The 12,607-nt window shown below is 37.6% G+C and overlaps 2 protein-coding genes and 1 pseudogene across 2 annotated transcripts in view; 1 reads left to right on the forward strand and 2 right to left on the reverse strand.

Annotated features, from left to right (window-relative positions):
- Positions 1-8,849, forward strand: part of WWC2 (WW and C2 domain containing 2) — a 108,302-nt gene extending 99,453 nt beyond the window's left edge. The window contains exons 22-23 of the mRNA XM_049833179.1: positions 4,062-4,189; positions 6,169-8,849. Of these exons, the coding sequence (XP_049689136.1) occupies positions 4,062-4,189; positions 6,169-6,235 (195 nt within the window). The 3' untranslated portion in view covers positions 6,236-8,849. The remainder of the gene's footprint in view (positions 1-4,061; positions 4,190-6,168) is intronic.
- A 596-nt stretch (positions 8,850-9,445) lies between these two features.
- On the reverse strand, positions 9,446-10,371 carry LOC126033997 (claudin-22-like; annotated as a pseudogene).
- Positions 10,372-11,579: 1,208 nt separating this feature from the next.
- LOC126034005 (claudin-22-like) lies at positions 11,580-12,233 on the reverse strand. The gene has a single exon (XM_049791181.1). It carries the CDS (start codon positions 12,231-12,233, stop codon positions 11,580-11,582), a length of 654 nt encoding a protein of 217 aa, XP_049647138.1.
- Between the last annotated feature and the right edge of the window lie 374 nt (positions 12,234-12,607).

Raw genomic sequence — 12,607 nt, forward strand, 5'->3', positions numbered from 1 at the left:
GATAGGGGCCTAGACAGGTTGTAAACAAAAATCCAACCTCCACAGTTGGAGATACTCGGAACCTAACTAGACAAGACCCTGAATACCCAGCTCTAACTTCACCTTCTTTGAGCAGGAGGTTGAAGTAGATGCCTTCTGTAACCCCCTTCCCATCTATGTCTGTCAATGTACATTAGTTTTCAATAAGGGCAGGTTGCTAGTGACATCCAGGAAGGAGTTGTACTCTTTAGCTATTTATGGTTGATAGAGATTAGTGTTTTGATGACACCAAGATATTCAGAGTAGTAAAAATGGAAAGCAGTTTCAACACAGGGCAGAGGAGGACCTTCTTTCTAATATATAGGCAACAGTTGTTGGTTTTGTTGTTTTGCTTTTTTAAAAGCTGAATGTCAGTAAATAGCCTTGTGTAGAGGAGGGAAGAGATGATCCTAATATTTGTATATACAAAGCTGAGCTCTGAATTAGCTGTTAGGAATGAGATGCTTCGGATGTAAGAAACAAAAACGTCAGCAAATCACAGTGATAGCAGATGTCAAAAAGCAAGTGAGACAGGTCTTAGTAAGAAGAAAAGTTGGAACAAAATAAATCATTGTTTTATGATATAAATACATGTTATGTCTGTAACTTAAACATTGTTCAGTGCTGGTTCCTCTTCTCAAAGTGGATAATGAAACTACAGAGGGTCAACAGGGATGGTCAAAGGAGAAAACAGCTTCCATGTTAGGAGTGGCTAAGTAGCTGTAACTGAAGTCTATAAAATCATGGGTGAGGTGGAGAAGAGCAAATTAATCATTGTCTTTCATTACACAGGAAGTAGGGAATTGAAGAGGTGGCAGGTTAAATGCAAGCAAACATAGCACAATATTCAGAAACTGTAAAAATGTTTTCCATGGAACACTGAGTGCTGCAAGTTTGCATAGGTTCAAAAAACAGTTTGATAAATTCATGAAGAAAAATCCATTAGAGGTCAATAACCATAATGATATCACCTACTTCAAGAAGTCCTTGACTGTCTGATAGCTTAGGAAACAAAACTTTCTCCCAATATGTTCTCCCAGCTCTATGTTTATGCCCTATTCTGTCTTCTCTGTCTTCCTGCCTCTCTTTCCTTGGCATCTGCTATTGGCTATAGCTAGTGGAGCTCTAAAATGGCTATAAAATACTAGCAGAGTTTAGGCCAAGCATTTACAAGTGTTCTGAAAAACCTTTGGGCAAAATGGGATAAGACAATGCAATGTTTAAACATCACACAGTGTAACTGTGGGTTTTTTTACCATGTGAATTCATTGTATGGATTTTATCTTTCTCAGTTTTATCCCATAAAAATAGTAGCTTATATAAAGGAAGCATAAATTTATTTAGAAGTTCATAGTTTATATTTACTGATGGATAGAAATGATAATTTTTAATTGTTTATTTAATTTAAAACTATTCCCCCTCTAAAGCTATTCCTGCTAGAATAGAGTATGCCTCTGCAACATTTAATTTTATAAATCCTTTGGATTTGTGCTTTCTTATTTCAGCTGGCTCTTTCAAGGCAGCAGATAGGTTTGTCATATTTTATATTTCTGTTGTCAGTGATCAACACCATGACACACACTGCAATGAGGAATAAGAGTAATAATATACGTTCCTAAAATATATGCAGTCTGCAGCACAGCATTTAAGTCCTTCTTTCCAAGCTAAAAGTCACAACAATGATCACAGCCACTCCACCTCTTTTGAAGAGCACTTACAAAGTTTCTAGAGATATTTCTACCCTTAAAATCATTGCAGCCTTCCCCTGTGGAGCAAAACAACCCTGAGAATGCTGTACTCTGCTGTCAGTGTTTCCTCTTGGGTTAGCAAAACACAGCAGCCTAGAGAACATTGTCATAGATTATTTTTTAGAACCTGCAGGCATTATAATGGCGCAGACTAATGCAGCAGCTGGAAGTGCCAGAGAAATTGAGAGAGTCTCAAGTGAAAAATGAAACTGCAGATGTGGGGGATGTTGAAAATCAGTGCTAGCACACAGTTACTCTGCTTGAAGCCAAATACACAGACTCCATACCTTCCCTCCCCTTCCTACCACACCTTCCTAAGTACAGCAAGTACATAAAGCCCACTAATACTTGCAGATCAGAAAACAGTTGGTAATTCTGTGTACCAAAAGCATTTTCTCTTATTGAGATTTCATTTTTGTGAGAAATCACGCAGTATTTCAAAGTTTGAGTCTTAAATCCTTATACAAGTAAGTTTTCAGACACCTAGTGTCCTCTGAAGTACTTCCTCTTTGTGTATGTCCAAAAATGATTACTGTGAATATCTGTAAAGATCTTGTTCTTTTCAGTACCTCTTCTATGTAGAGGTAATCTGTAATTATGTCGTCAATACATCAAATATGTCCTTGTTCCAGTGTTCTGGTGTCTAGTACAGTTAATAGTTTCTCTTTAGATTCACTTTATTCTATACAAAAACCACTGAAGGTCAAGACAGGAGTTAGGGTTTCAGCTTTAATTTTTATAGTGTTTCTTCTTTGTTATCTCACACTTAAGCTAAGCGCAGATACAGAGATTCCTATCTGGCACTTATTTTTGGCAGATAAGTGCCAGATTTTTGGCACTTACTGAATGTATGACCAATGTATTAGCGTGCTTTTCTGTATTCTATATAGATGGAGGATTCACTGTCTTCATAAAACACTTGAGAAATAGGATGTAAATATAAAACCTGGTCATGTACATAACTTCTCACGTGCATACTCTTAGAGGCATTGGGCTGAAATCAAAGTTTCTCTGAGAGCCTCCTGAAAAAATAGCAGGATTGAAAAAATGAAAAAGGAGTACATAGTAATAGAGAATATGAAAACAAAGAAGTCACCTATGCTGCTAACCTGAAATGCAGTAGTCACAAGAATCTCGTGTATAGTTAGAGAAAAGATAAAATTAGAAAATTTTGAAATATTGCATGTTTAGTGCTTTGATGAAAAATAGTAACTAGGGGAGCTGATAAAACATGTGGCCAGTGACATATGTAAAATTAAGACACTACCAGTTGTAGATTGCAAATTGCTGTTCACTAACTAATAAGGAAAACAATATTTATAGGTTAATTTCATTTTAAAATCATAGCTATTTTGGAGTTGGGGACTGAAGAACTTAACAGCAGTATAAGCTGCCTGGATTTTGAGTGAGTTACTGAAAGGGTGGTGTTCTTTAATGTAAAACACTTCCATCTAAAACACTGGAGTGCATTTCAACAGATAGGGTACCACTACCCTCCTGTGAACAGCAATACTGATGTACAGAAATACTGTAACTTAGAAGTGCATATGTAGCTGCTGAACAATATTCACATCAAGAAAGATCCTTAATCTGTTGTTACCACTGGTGTTCTGTTCACTTGGCTTTTACACCTCTACAATGCAAATGAAAAAAGTGAGTCTTACATGCAAAATGGGTGTTGTGTCATGAATAAAAGCACAAAAGTTCATGAATATTAATATTGCTAACAAGGGCAACAAAACTTGAAAGTTTTGCCTGGAGGAGGAAAGTTTCTCAACAAAACTTTGAGAGCATGCCTCCTCTATTTTTTTTTGTCTGTTATTTTAGAGTAGGTATAGGCAACTTTCCTGCGAGCTTTTATTAGGAAATAAAAGTATTTTACGTGGGAAGAGAATCACTGTCTCCCAGTTCTAAAAAGGTATTTGGATAGACGACACTTGTTCGTACAAATTTAGGTGTTGTCTAACTATAGCCCTAAGAAATATCTCACCAAAATTTGTAACACCTAGTAGCCACCTGTGATGGCATGGGATTTGCTCTATTTTTTTAGGAAAAGCTCTGTTACCTTATTTTGTGCCCATGGCTTAGGCTTGTGATGTCAGTCTTCTGTCTTGCTGACCCTTTGCATAGAGATTTTTCCTAGAATCATTTAGGTTGGAAAAGACCTTTAAGATTGAGTCCAACCATAAGCCTAACACTGCCAAGTGTTTTCCTTGACACAGAAGGATTTGCCATTTCTTTGAAATGAGTAGTTGTTCATTATTAGCGAAACATAGTTATTTTTCCTGTTTACAGGCTGAGCAGTCAAAAGAAGAGCAGAAACAAGGTTTAAGTGCTGAGAAATTGATGAGGAAAGCTTCTAAGGATGTATGCCGGTTGCGGGAGCAGAGCCAGAAAGTGCCACTGCAGGTGCAGTCATTCAGGTATGGCCTGTTCTGCTTTTCATGCTCTTTCTAATGTAGTGAAGTAACATGAATTATTTCCAAATATGATGAGACATGCCCTGTAACATTAATCAAAAATCCACACACCTTTGAATTTGCAAGAAACATCATACATTTCTGACATAGCTCAAAGTTGGAGTTTCAAAGGACCGGGCCTTGGTAACTTGCTCACGTGGCAGTATGTCAGCTGAGCTGTGGTGGTGAGGACGAAGAGTGAAAACTTTCAGACCGCTGTGTGGCATCTGCTGTGGGCAAGCATGTGTGTGACCAATGCCGTGGCTTGCCTCACCCACAGTAGGTTGACAGTGGGCTTTAAGTAATGGGATCTCTTCTGGTGATGGCAGGTGCCTGAAGCAAAATCACCTTATTGTAGTAGAACAGTGTGCATCTCATCAGGAAACTGATTAACCATTGCTTGTGCCTCACTCAAGACTTATTATTCAAGAAAGATCTTGAATCCCTCCTCCTTTTTCCTTCTGGTTGCGGGAACGGCAACCGATGACATGAAGCAATTAATCAAGTGTTCTTGCTTAGCATAAGCCAGAATGAACACTTGCTATCTCAAACCTTAATTCTAACTGGTCTGAATTCCTAAAAGACTGGACAGTAAGTGGCAGGCTAGCAGCCTGAAGGCCACAGTTCTATATAAACATAAATATAAAACTGGTGATTGAAAAACACAATGCTTACTCTTCCACATAGAAACAGTACTGCAAGCTAATTTAATCTGTTTTGTCACTAACACACATTTTTAAAGTCTGATTTCTGGATTCCTGTATAGGAAATTTACATCAGCTGCTAACAAGTGTAAGGATTTTTCTCCTTTTTTAACCCAGTCTGTTTTGAGCAGTTTGAGAAATCTATAAGCAAATAGGGGCCTGTGAGGCACATAGATGCAGAATCAAAGCAAGAAAGAAAGGAAGGGGGGTCCTCCGCAATGAAGCATCACAGCTGAGCTATTCATCTTCAGCATGAAATTCAGAGCATCTTCAAACAGTTTTCACTTGCTATGCAAGTCTTGAGAAAGAGTTTTGATCAGTGCTGGTCATTTAACAGTCATCACAAACAGACTGCTGCCCAAATTTACAGGAACGTGTAATAGTGCTCATGACACCATTCCCCTGCCAGAAGGGTATCATAAGACTCCATTCTCCTTTATCTTCTAATCACCACACAACTAGCCAAGAAATCCAGTTTACATAATTGATTTTGCTCTGAGCTACAGTTTTTGATGGGAACTCAAGTTTCGCCAGTGGAAAACATGGTTTAGTCTACTGGACAAATAGTTACCTCCTCAGGCTGAATTGTACGCACCCTGCTAGTTGGACTTGTTACAGTGCTCTGGCCTCACACGCTAATCACACAGAGGCATTTCTGAAGCTCTCAAGAAGAATGACTCTTCTGAGCTTTAATTTTTATGCCCCCAATACTTATCATCTGCTTTCTAGGCTGCTGGCAGACAAGCTTGTATAAACTTGTTATGCTTCAGTAATCTCTAAGTTCATAGGAGACAGAAATGGCAACAGCACAGGGGAAGCAACTAGAGAATGGCTTGACAATTCTGCTTCTCCGAGTCTTGCCCAGACCCAATTTTTTTTCCCCTTGAGTCAGGATAAAATGTTTTATTTTGCCTTTTTGTCGCCCCCACTGAAATATCATCATAGGAAATTCAGTGACTAGATCGATATTTCAGTCTCATCACTGCAGTTATTAATGAAATATTGATTATTTTTTCTTTTTCAAAATTGGAGCTGCTTTTGACATAAACCTGCCTAAGAAGGGAATAATGTCAGAATGTCAAATTTGTAAATAAATTCACTGTGTGTTTTCCTCACTGTATATTTTCCAAACCTGTATTTTAAAGAACTATGCTGTAACATGAGCAACTCTACAGCAGACGACATTGGAGTCATGCCATAAATAGTAAAATAATAACTTGTTTTCTTTTCTAATTTCAGGGAGAAGATAGCATACTTCACAAGAGCAAAGATCAGTATACCAGCCCTTCCAGCTGATGATGTATAATTATGCATTTGCATTGAAGTGTTTTTTTCTGCTTGTTCATCTCTTTTCAGATGAACTTTGTAGTTCCAGTGACCTGCTTTTAAAAATCTTCTATTTTACATTCACTATTGATATGTTTATTTGTAAAATATAGTGAATTGAATTCTTGTATGCTTAAAAAATGGCAAAAACCCCCAACAACCAGAAAACCAAAGTAGATTAATTTTGGTATACTGATGCTGATTTTGTACAGTTTGTATGTATTGCATGTGTGTTTTTATTTTGTAAAGATGGAACAAAGGAACAAAGGCAGTACTAAGCATGTATCCTGTTGAACTGCACTGTGTTAAGAAATATTACGTTCAACAGAAGATTGTTTATCTTTTCACTATTTTCATGTGAGCAGACTGTGAAGATGGCTGTTTTGCCATGCAATGTTTTTGTACCAGAGTGTGACTTTTATAGTTTAAAGTTAACCGCAAGCGTAAGCTCCTTTCCAAAACATCAAGGCTGCCTCACAACAGCTGCTAATTAGATTCATCACCCACATTGGAATTTTGTTTCTGAAAACAAATTTCTTCTGTTTTTGTTTTTAAGACTTTGTAGGAAGAGACAGAGTTCAGAGTTTAGTTTTGTGAATGTATAGTACTTTAACCTGCACTAAATGGTTTCTTGCATCTGCGGGAGAGTAAGAAAGACAAGGCAGACAAGTAACCCTAAAAACTAATTATGAGACTACCAAAAGGGGCAGCTGCTTTCTGAACTGGAAGCTGAATCAAATTCATAATACCAACATTGACATCGGAATAGTTATATCCACTGTACACTATGTTAATCTTTTGTCCTAGAGGGTATCTTATTGCCAACTAGGAAAACGTAATAAGTGTTTGTTAGGTTTACAAGTATGAAGATGTTTCATTAAAGTATTTTTACCAGAAGAAAAATCTGCCATATACTAACTCAGATATCATAAGTCTTGCTGGTAAGGTAAAACCTTTCTCAAAAAGAAAAGCTCCCAACTAGAAGTCTTCACGTATTTTGGTACAACAAATAACATTTTTAAAAATACACAATTGACCCTGTATGCAGTTGAGGGTGCACGGTTTAATAAATAGATGTGAATGGCATGTTTCAAATTTGTCTTACATGAAGCAGCCAGCTAGGAGGAAGCATCAACTTGGATGCATTCTGTAAGAAGTCCAGAACATTAGAGGTAGGTGTTTAAGCAGCCCTGTCTTGGTAAAGCAGTTGGGGTCTGGGTCTTATCTTCTGTGGGTACTGTGTAAGTAGGTGGGCATTGCAGAAAACAGAATTATTTCATTTTCTACTTAATATGTTGCACTCAGATGTATTTAATTCACTAGCTAAAGTTTTCTTCCCCAAGCAACAAGCCGCATATGCATGGACTTCATCTTTCAAAAGGCTATAATTACTTGGTGAGAAAATGGAAGCAAATATAACTACACTATGGTAGCAGCTGTCTTTGAATTCAAAGTGACAATTCTGTGATGAGAGGTCTGTGTAACACCTAAGGGTTTTCTTATGCACAGATACTTCAGTTGACTTAAATGTATAGCCAAACATGCTATTTTGGGCAAGATGACTGATTGAACATCCTTTATGAATGCCCCATTTGTTTTTTGTTTCTTGGGTTTGAGATAACATTCGTGTTTGAAAGGTCAATTTAAAAAAAACAAACACAAATCTGGAATTATTTAATGTAGAGGTGAAATGAAGGTTGACAGTTTCAACTTCTCAATTTGATTATATAGTTGTTTGTAGAATGATGTTTAGAGGTGTACTTTATGATTTTTCTTTTATTTATTTACAGTCTTATTTATGTTCTGTTTAATATAGTTCAGTTCTGGCCATAAAAATATTTGACACTAAGTATGCAATTGTGAAAAATATTTAGAGCTGTCTAAATTCTTGCTAGATTAGCTGTTTCTCCTCAGATGTTGAATAATTTTTTTTAAAAAGTATTATTGTCTGATTTGTAAGCTTGAGGTGAGGTCAAAATTTAAGTATTGCTGGCTTTAGCTTGCAAATCTCATTTAAAAATGAGAGACTTAAACATATTCATGCTCCTCATTTTCCAAACTGGTAAAGTTGAACATATTTGTAGGCAGCTTTTAAGAATTTTCTGGGTTTGGAGTTTTGGGGGTTTTATACTAATTCAGATTATTCACACTTGAAAGACTCAATAGAATAAGCTAAAATAATACAAGTAAACCCCCATCAGTTTAAAATTATAAATACTACTCTTGAAGTGGAATTTACTCTGCACAGCAGGGTATAACGAATGTAATTAGTTCTGTTTCCAGGTACCAATGTCACTGCAGTTGCATATATCAAAATCTAAATATTACTGGTACAAGAATATTTAGCCAAATGAGCAAAGTTTAGCAGAAATTGTAACAGAACACAAATCAAATAATTTTAAGATTTATTTTTTTTTACTATTGCTATGTTTATACTGTATTAAATATCAAATGCTCAGGACTGAACTAAATATTTAATCAGGTTATATTCTGAATGTGTTTCTGTTCTAATTTTGTCTGTAAGAGTATGCAAGTACATCACATAGATTAACTCGTCTCTGCACTTTCCATGTGTTTCAGTGATTGGAAAATACATTTTTAACAAAGCTCTTTTCCAGACCAGTGTTTGATTTAATTCTTTTATTGCTGTTCTATGTCTTTATATGCTCTTTGCAGAAACAGATGGCTGCTACAGCTTTGTCAGTGTCAAATCATTGCCATTTCTAGAAAGTTCACATCAATCACTGACAAGTCTTAGGATGAATTATATAGAAACTGATTCATATACTTTGTTAGTTCTTCATATTCATGAAGTAAAAGCTACAATAGCAATGAACATGGTAAGCTCTCCACTGGACAACATCTCATTATTATTCAGAAATACTGGCTTTCCTTAGAGAGAGATTGTGCAGGGATATGTTCAATCATTCTCTCTCTCACACACACACACAATGGAGGATCTTGTATTACATGACACTGTTTGAGAACGTTTAGTTTCCTGTAAATGATACAAGTCCAGGGAACTTCATTGAGGGTTGTACTGTATTAGGTTTTTCTAATGTATGTTGAACTGGCACTACAAACTTTCAGGACTTAAACTAATATTTTTGTAAAAAAGACATTGTTCAAAGCAGCCCCGGTAAGCGTTCAGCCATTTAAAATATGGTCAAGTCTGTGCATGCCTAGAGATTAAAAATTTTATACTCACTTATCCTAAAAAAAACAACCAACAACCAAAAACCTACAAAAAACAACATCTGCAAGTGATCAGATTTTTGAGAAATACAGTGGTGACTTAAATCTCCATAGCTCATCAATTAATGTTAATTGAAGGTAAGTAGTGATTAAAGGAACTACTTTGTAAGAAGCAATCCCCCCACCCCGATCTTGTAAACAGTAATCTGTCTGTTCAGCAGACCTTTCTTACTGTTATGCAAGAGTAAGAAATCTGAAAACCTGATATCTACCCTTTTAAAAGTCTTCTGTTTCCGGTTTCCAGAGGTTGACGGGTGTCTTGCATATCTGCCATTGCATACTGCTCTGGTAATTGATGGTCAGATGATAAGCAGATTGTGGAGTAGAGATCCTCCTAGAATTATAAAAAATCCACCAAACCAAGCCCTGAACAGTGCATCCCCTACTTCCCATCTGGGCACAATCTCTGGGATGTCTTCATCCTAAAATTCCTGAATTATAGTATGGGCAACCCAAGAAACAGGGACTAGGGCTAGAACTCCAGGCATCCACAGGAGTATTCCTCCAAGAAGTAACAGCTGTTTCTTCAGCTTCTGCTCTGTATCCTCCACCTTTAAGCAGTCCAAACCAAGACTAGAGATCACACAAGGCTCAGAAGTCCTAGCCCATTTGATGTAGATACTAAAATCCTGGAAATCTTGAATTTTAGAGGGAAAACCAGGAAAGAATCAAAATCTTTACACGGTGTTCCTCCCACATCTTGGACTACACAGGTTTGCCAGAGTCCCATGGTCCAAAGCTCCAGTACATTTAAGTCTAAGTTGAGATTTTTCCAGTCTGATAAATACAGGTACCAGTTAAAACCCGTCCTAGTACAGACAACAGCAATCCAGCTAACTGTAGCCTGTGGACTGAGTTCATTTTTAACACTCACAGAAGCTCTAAACCACTCACTTTTGCAGACGTTGTTCAATTCTTTGTCATACTGAACGTAAACAAAAGTTAAAACAATGCTTTATAAAGCATGAAGTACTCCTCCCCCTCCTGCTTTGTGGTGCCTGGTTCCACCTGCAGTGTTTGGGGGACAGGGAAGTAGTATGGTAAACCAGTAGCTGAAGGGTGTGGCCACAGCTGGGCTCACCTTTCATTAGTTTTGGGGTTTGTTTGGTTTTTTGGTTTTTTTAAGAAAAGCATATATTTTGCTTTACATCAGTCTGCTAAAGCCTTACAACAGTTCTGCTAGTTTTGGCATCTCGCAGTTTGTTTTTAAATTAAGTTTTAATACCACATTGGTACATTTCTCCTTAGAGCAAATGAAGCTGTCTGCTTTGTGGCCAGTTAAATATCATTTGTTTAAAGTCCAGGGTTACTCGTTCAGAGCAACATGTTGCTGTAAGTGAATGGAGCTTAAGGAGCCTTTGATGGGATGCGTGCCTCAATACCTGTAGCGGAAGAAAATTGTGTAAGTATTTTTTAAAGCAGCATTTCTCAGCCCATATTTGGTGCATAAAGTATGCAGGTGCTGGAAACACTTAGAATAACTTCTATGGGCAGCTTAATGTGCTAGACTGAGAAAAAACAATTTACTCACTGGGTATGAAGCACCTACCTTGTAACACCCCATGCACAAAAAGACATCTGCAAAGCTTACTAGAATTTCAGAAACCTACAGCACAACAATTTCCAAGGACACAGAAAAACAATTTGATGCAATGCATGTATTTAGACTGTTCCAGATGTAAAAACGCAAGTCTGTACGTCACTGCATTAGGCAAGTGGAAAATTGCAACAGGGAATCAAGCTTTGAGGCTCATTTAATTGGTTGTGTATGAAAAGGAAGCATATTTTGGTTAAAAGCCAAGCTGTAAGAGAACATGCATATTCATTTTCAGGATTTTACAGTGCACTTGAGAAAGCAAAAGCACCTTTTCTGCACAGTCTATGAAAACTTCAGCATTCTGCTGTGAAACAAAGTTTTAAACAGGTGAGAAAGCAGGTGAGAAAACACACCATCTTCCAATACCAGTTATGGAAAAAAACAGACATAAGTTTAGGCAATCAGCTGCTGGCTTGTGCTAGGGTTTGAAAAAGATAGGGCAGTCTTTCTGTACTGTTTAAAACCTTCCATTTTAAGGCCTGGTTTCAGTTTCCACGTGTTGACACTGATCTTGCTCTTCTGGTACTGCGTAATGGACCGAAGATGGATGGACTTCAGTTGAACAGATTGGGCAATTGAGTAGGGATCCTCCTAATATAAGACAAAATCCAGCAAGCCAGCCAACAAATAACGCTTCCCCAAAATCCCACCTGGGAACAATATCTGGTATATTCTCATCCCAGAATTCCTGGACTGTGGAATGGGCAACCCAAGAAACTGGGACAATAGCTGTAATCCCCGATATCCAGAAGAGCAATCCTCCAAACAGCAACAGCCGTTTCTTTTGTTCCTGTTGTCTTTCACCAATTTTCAAACAGTCCAACCCAAATCCTGAGAGCAAGAGGCCCAAAAACCCCAATCCATTGGAAAAAAACATCAAAATCCTAGAAATCCTGAGCTCTGGAGGCAAAGCTAGGAAAGAATCGAAGTCCTTGCACTGCATTCCCCCTTCTTCCTGGACAACACAAGCTTGCCAGAGTCCCATGGTCCAGATCTCCAGTTCATTCAGTTCCAAGTTAAGATTTTTCCACTGGGGTAAATAGGTAGTTAGACAGGATAGGACCCATCCCAATAGAGAGACTAGTATGCCACTTAATTGCATCATTGGTCGATAGACCAAGGCCATTATAAGAGCAGAGTCCTAAAAGCCTGAGGAGGAAGGTCTCCCCAGCAGTTCTGTAACAACTGCTACCTTGAGTGATGGTGGAAGCTATGATGATTTTAGTTCTCTGCTGCCCCAAATATAAGCCCTTGCTATTAACCCTTTGTAAGCTCTGAAACACTTTTTTGTTCTTCATGCATATAAAGTTTCACATAAAGGACGAAGGACTTCACTAAACCATGAGTTAGGCTTTCCGATAAGGATTTGATCCGTTACCTTCCAATTTGCTTGGTAAAATTATATCCCAATGCCTGATGATTACAAGCCTGAGGATGAACAAAGAGGGCTCTATGACCCCTCACCCTAAAACACAACAGAAATCTTTGTGCTTCAATACG

Source organism: Accipiter gentilis, chromosome 3 (genome assembly GCF_929443795.1).
Source record: "Accipiter gentilis chromosome 3, bAccGen1.1, whole genome shotgun sequence".
NCBI classification, from domain to species: domain Eukaryota; kingdom Metazoa; phylum Chordata; class Aves; order Accipitriformes; family Accipitridae; genus Astur; species Astur gentilis.

Coding starts and splice junctions, on each gene's coding strand:
- LOC126034005 (XM_049791181.1), bottom strand. CDS start 12,233: ATGGCCTTGGTCTATCGACCAATGATGCAATTAAGTGGCATACTAGTC.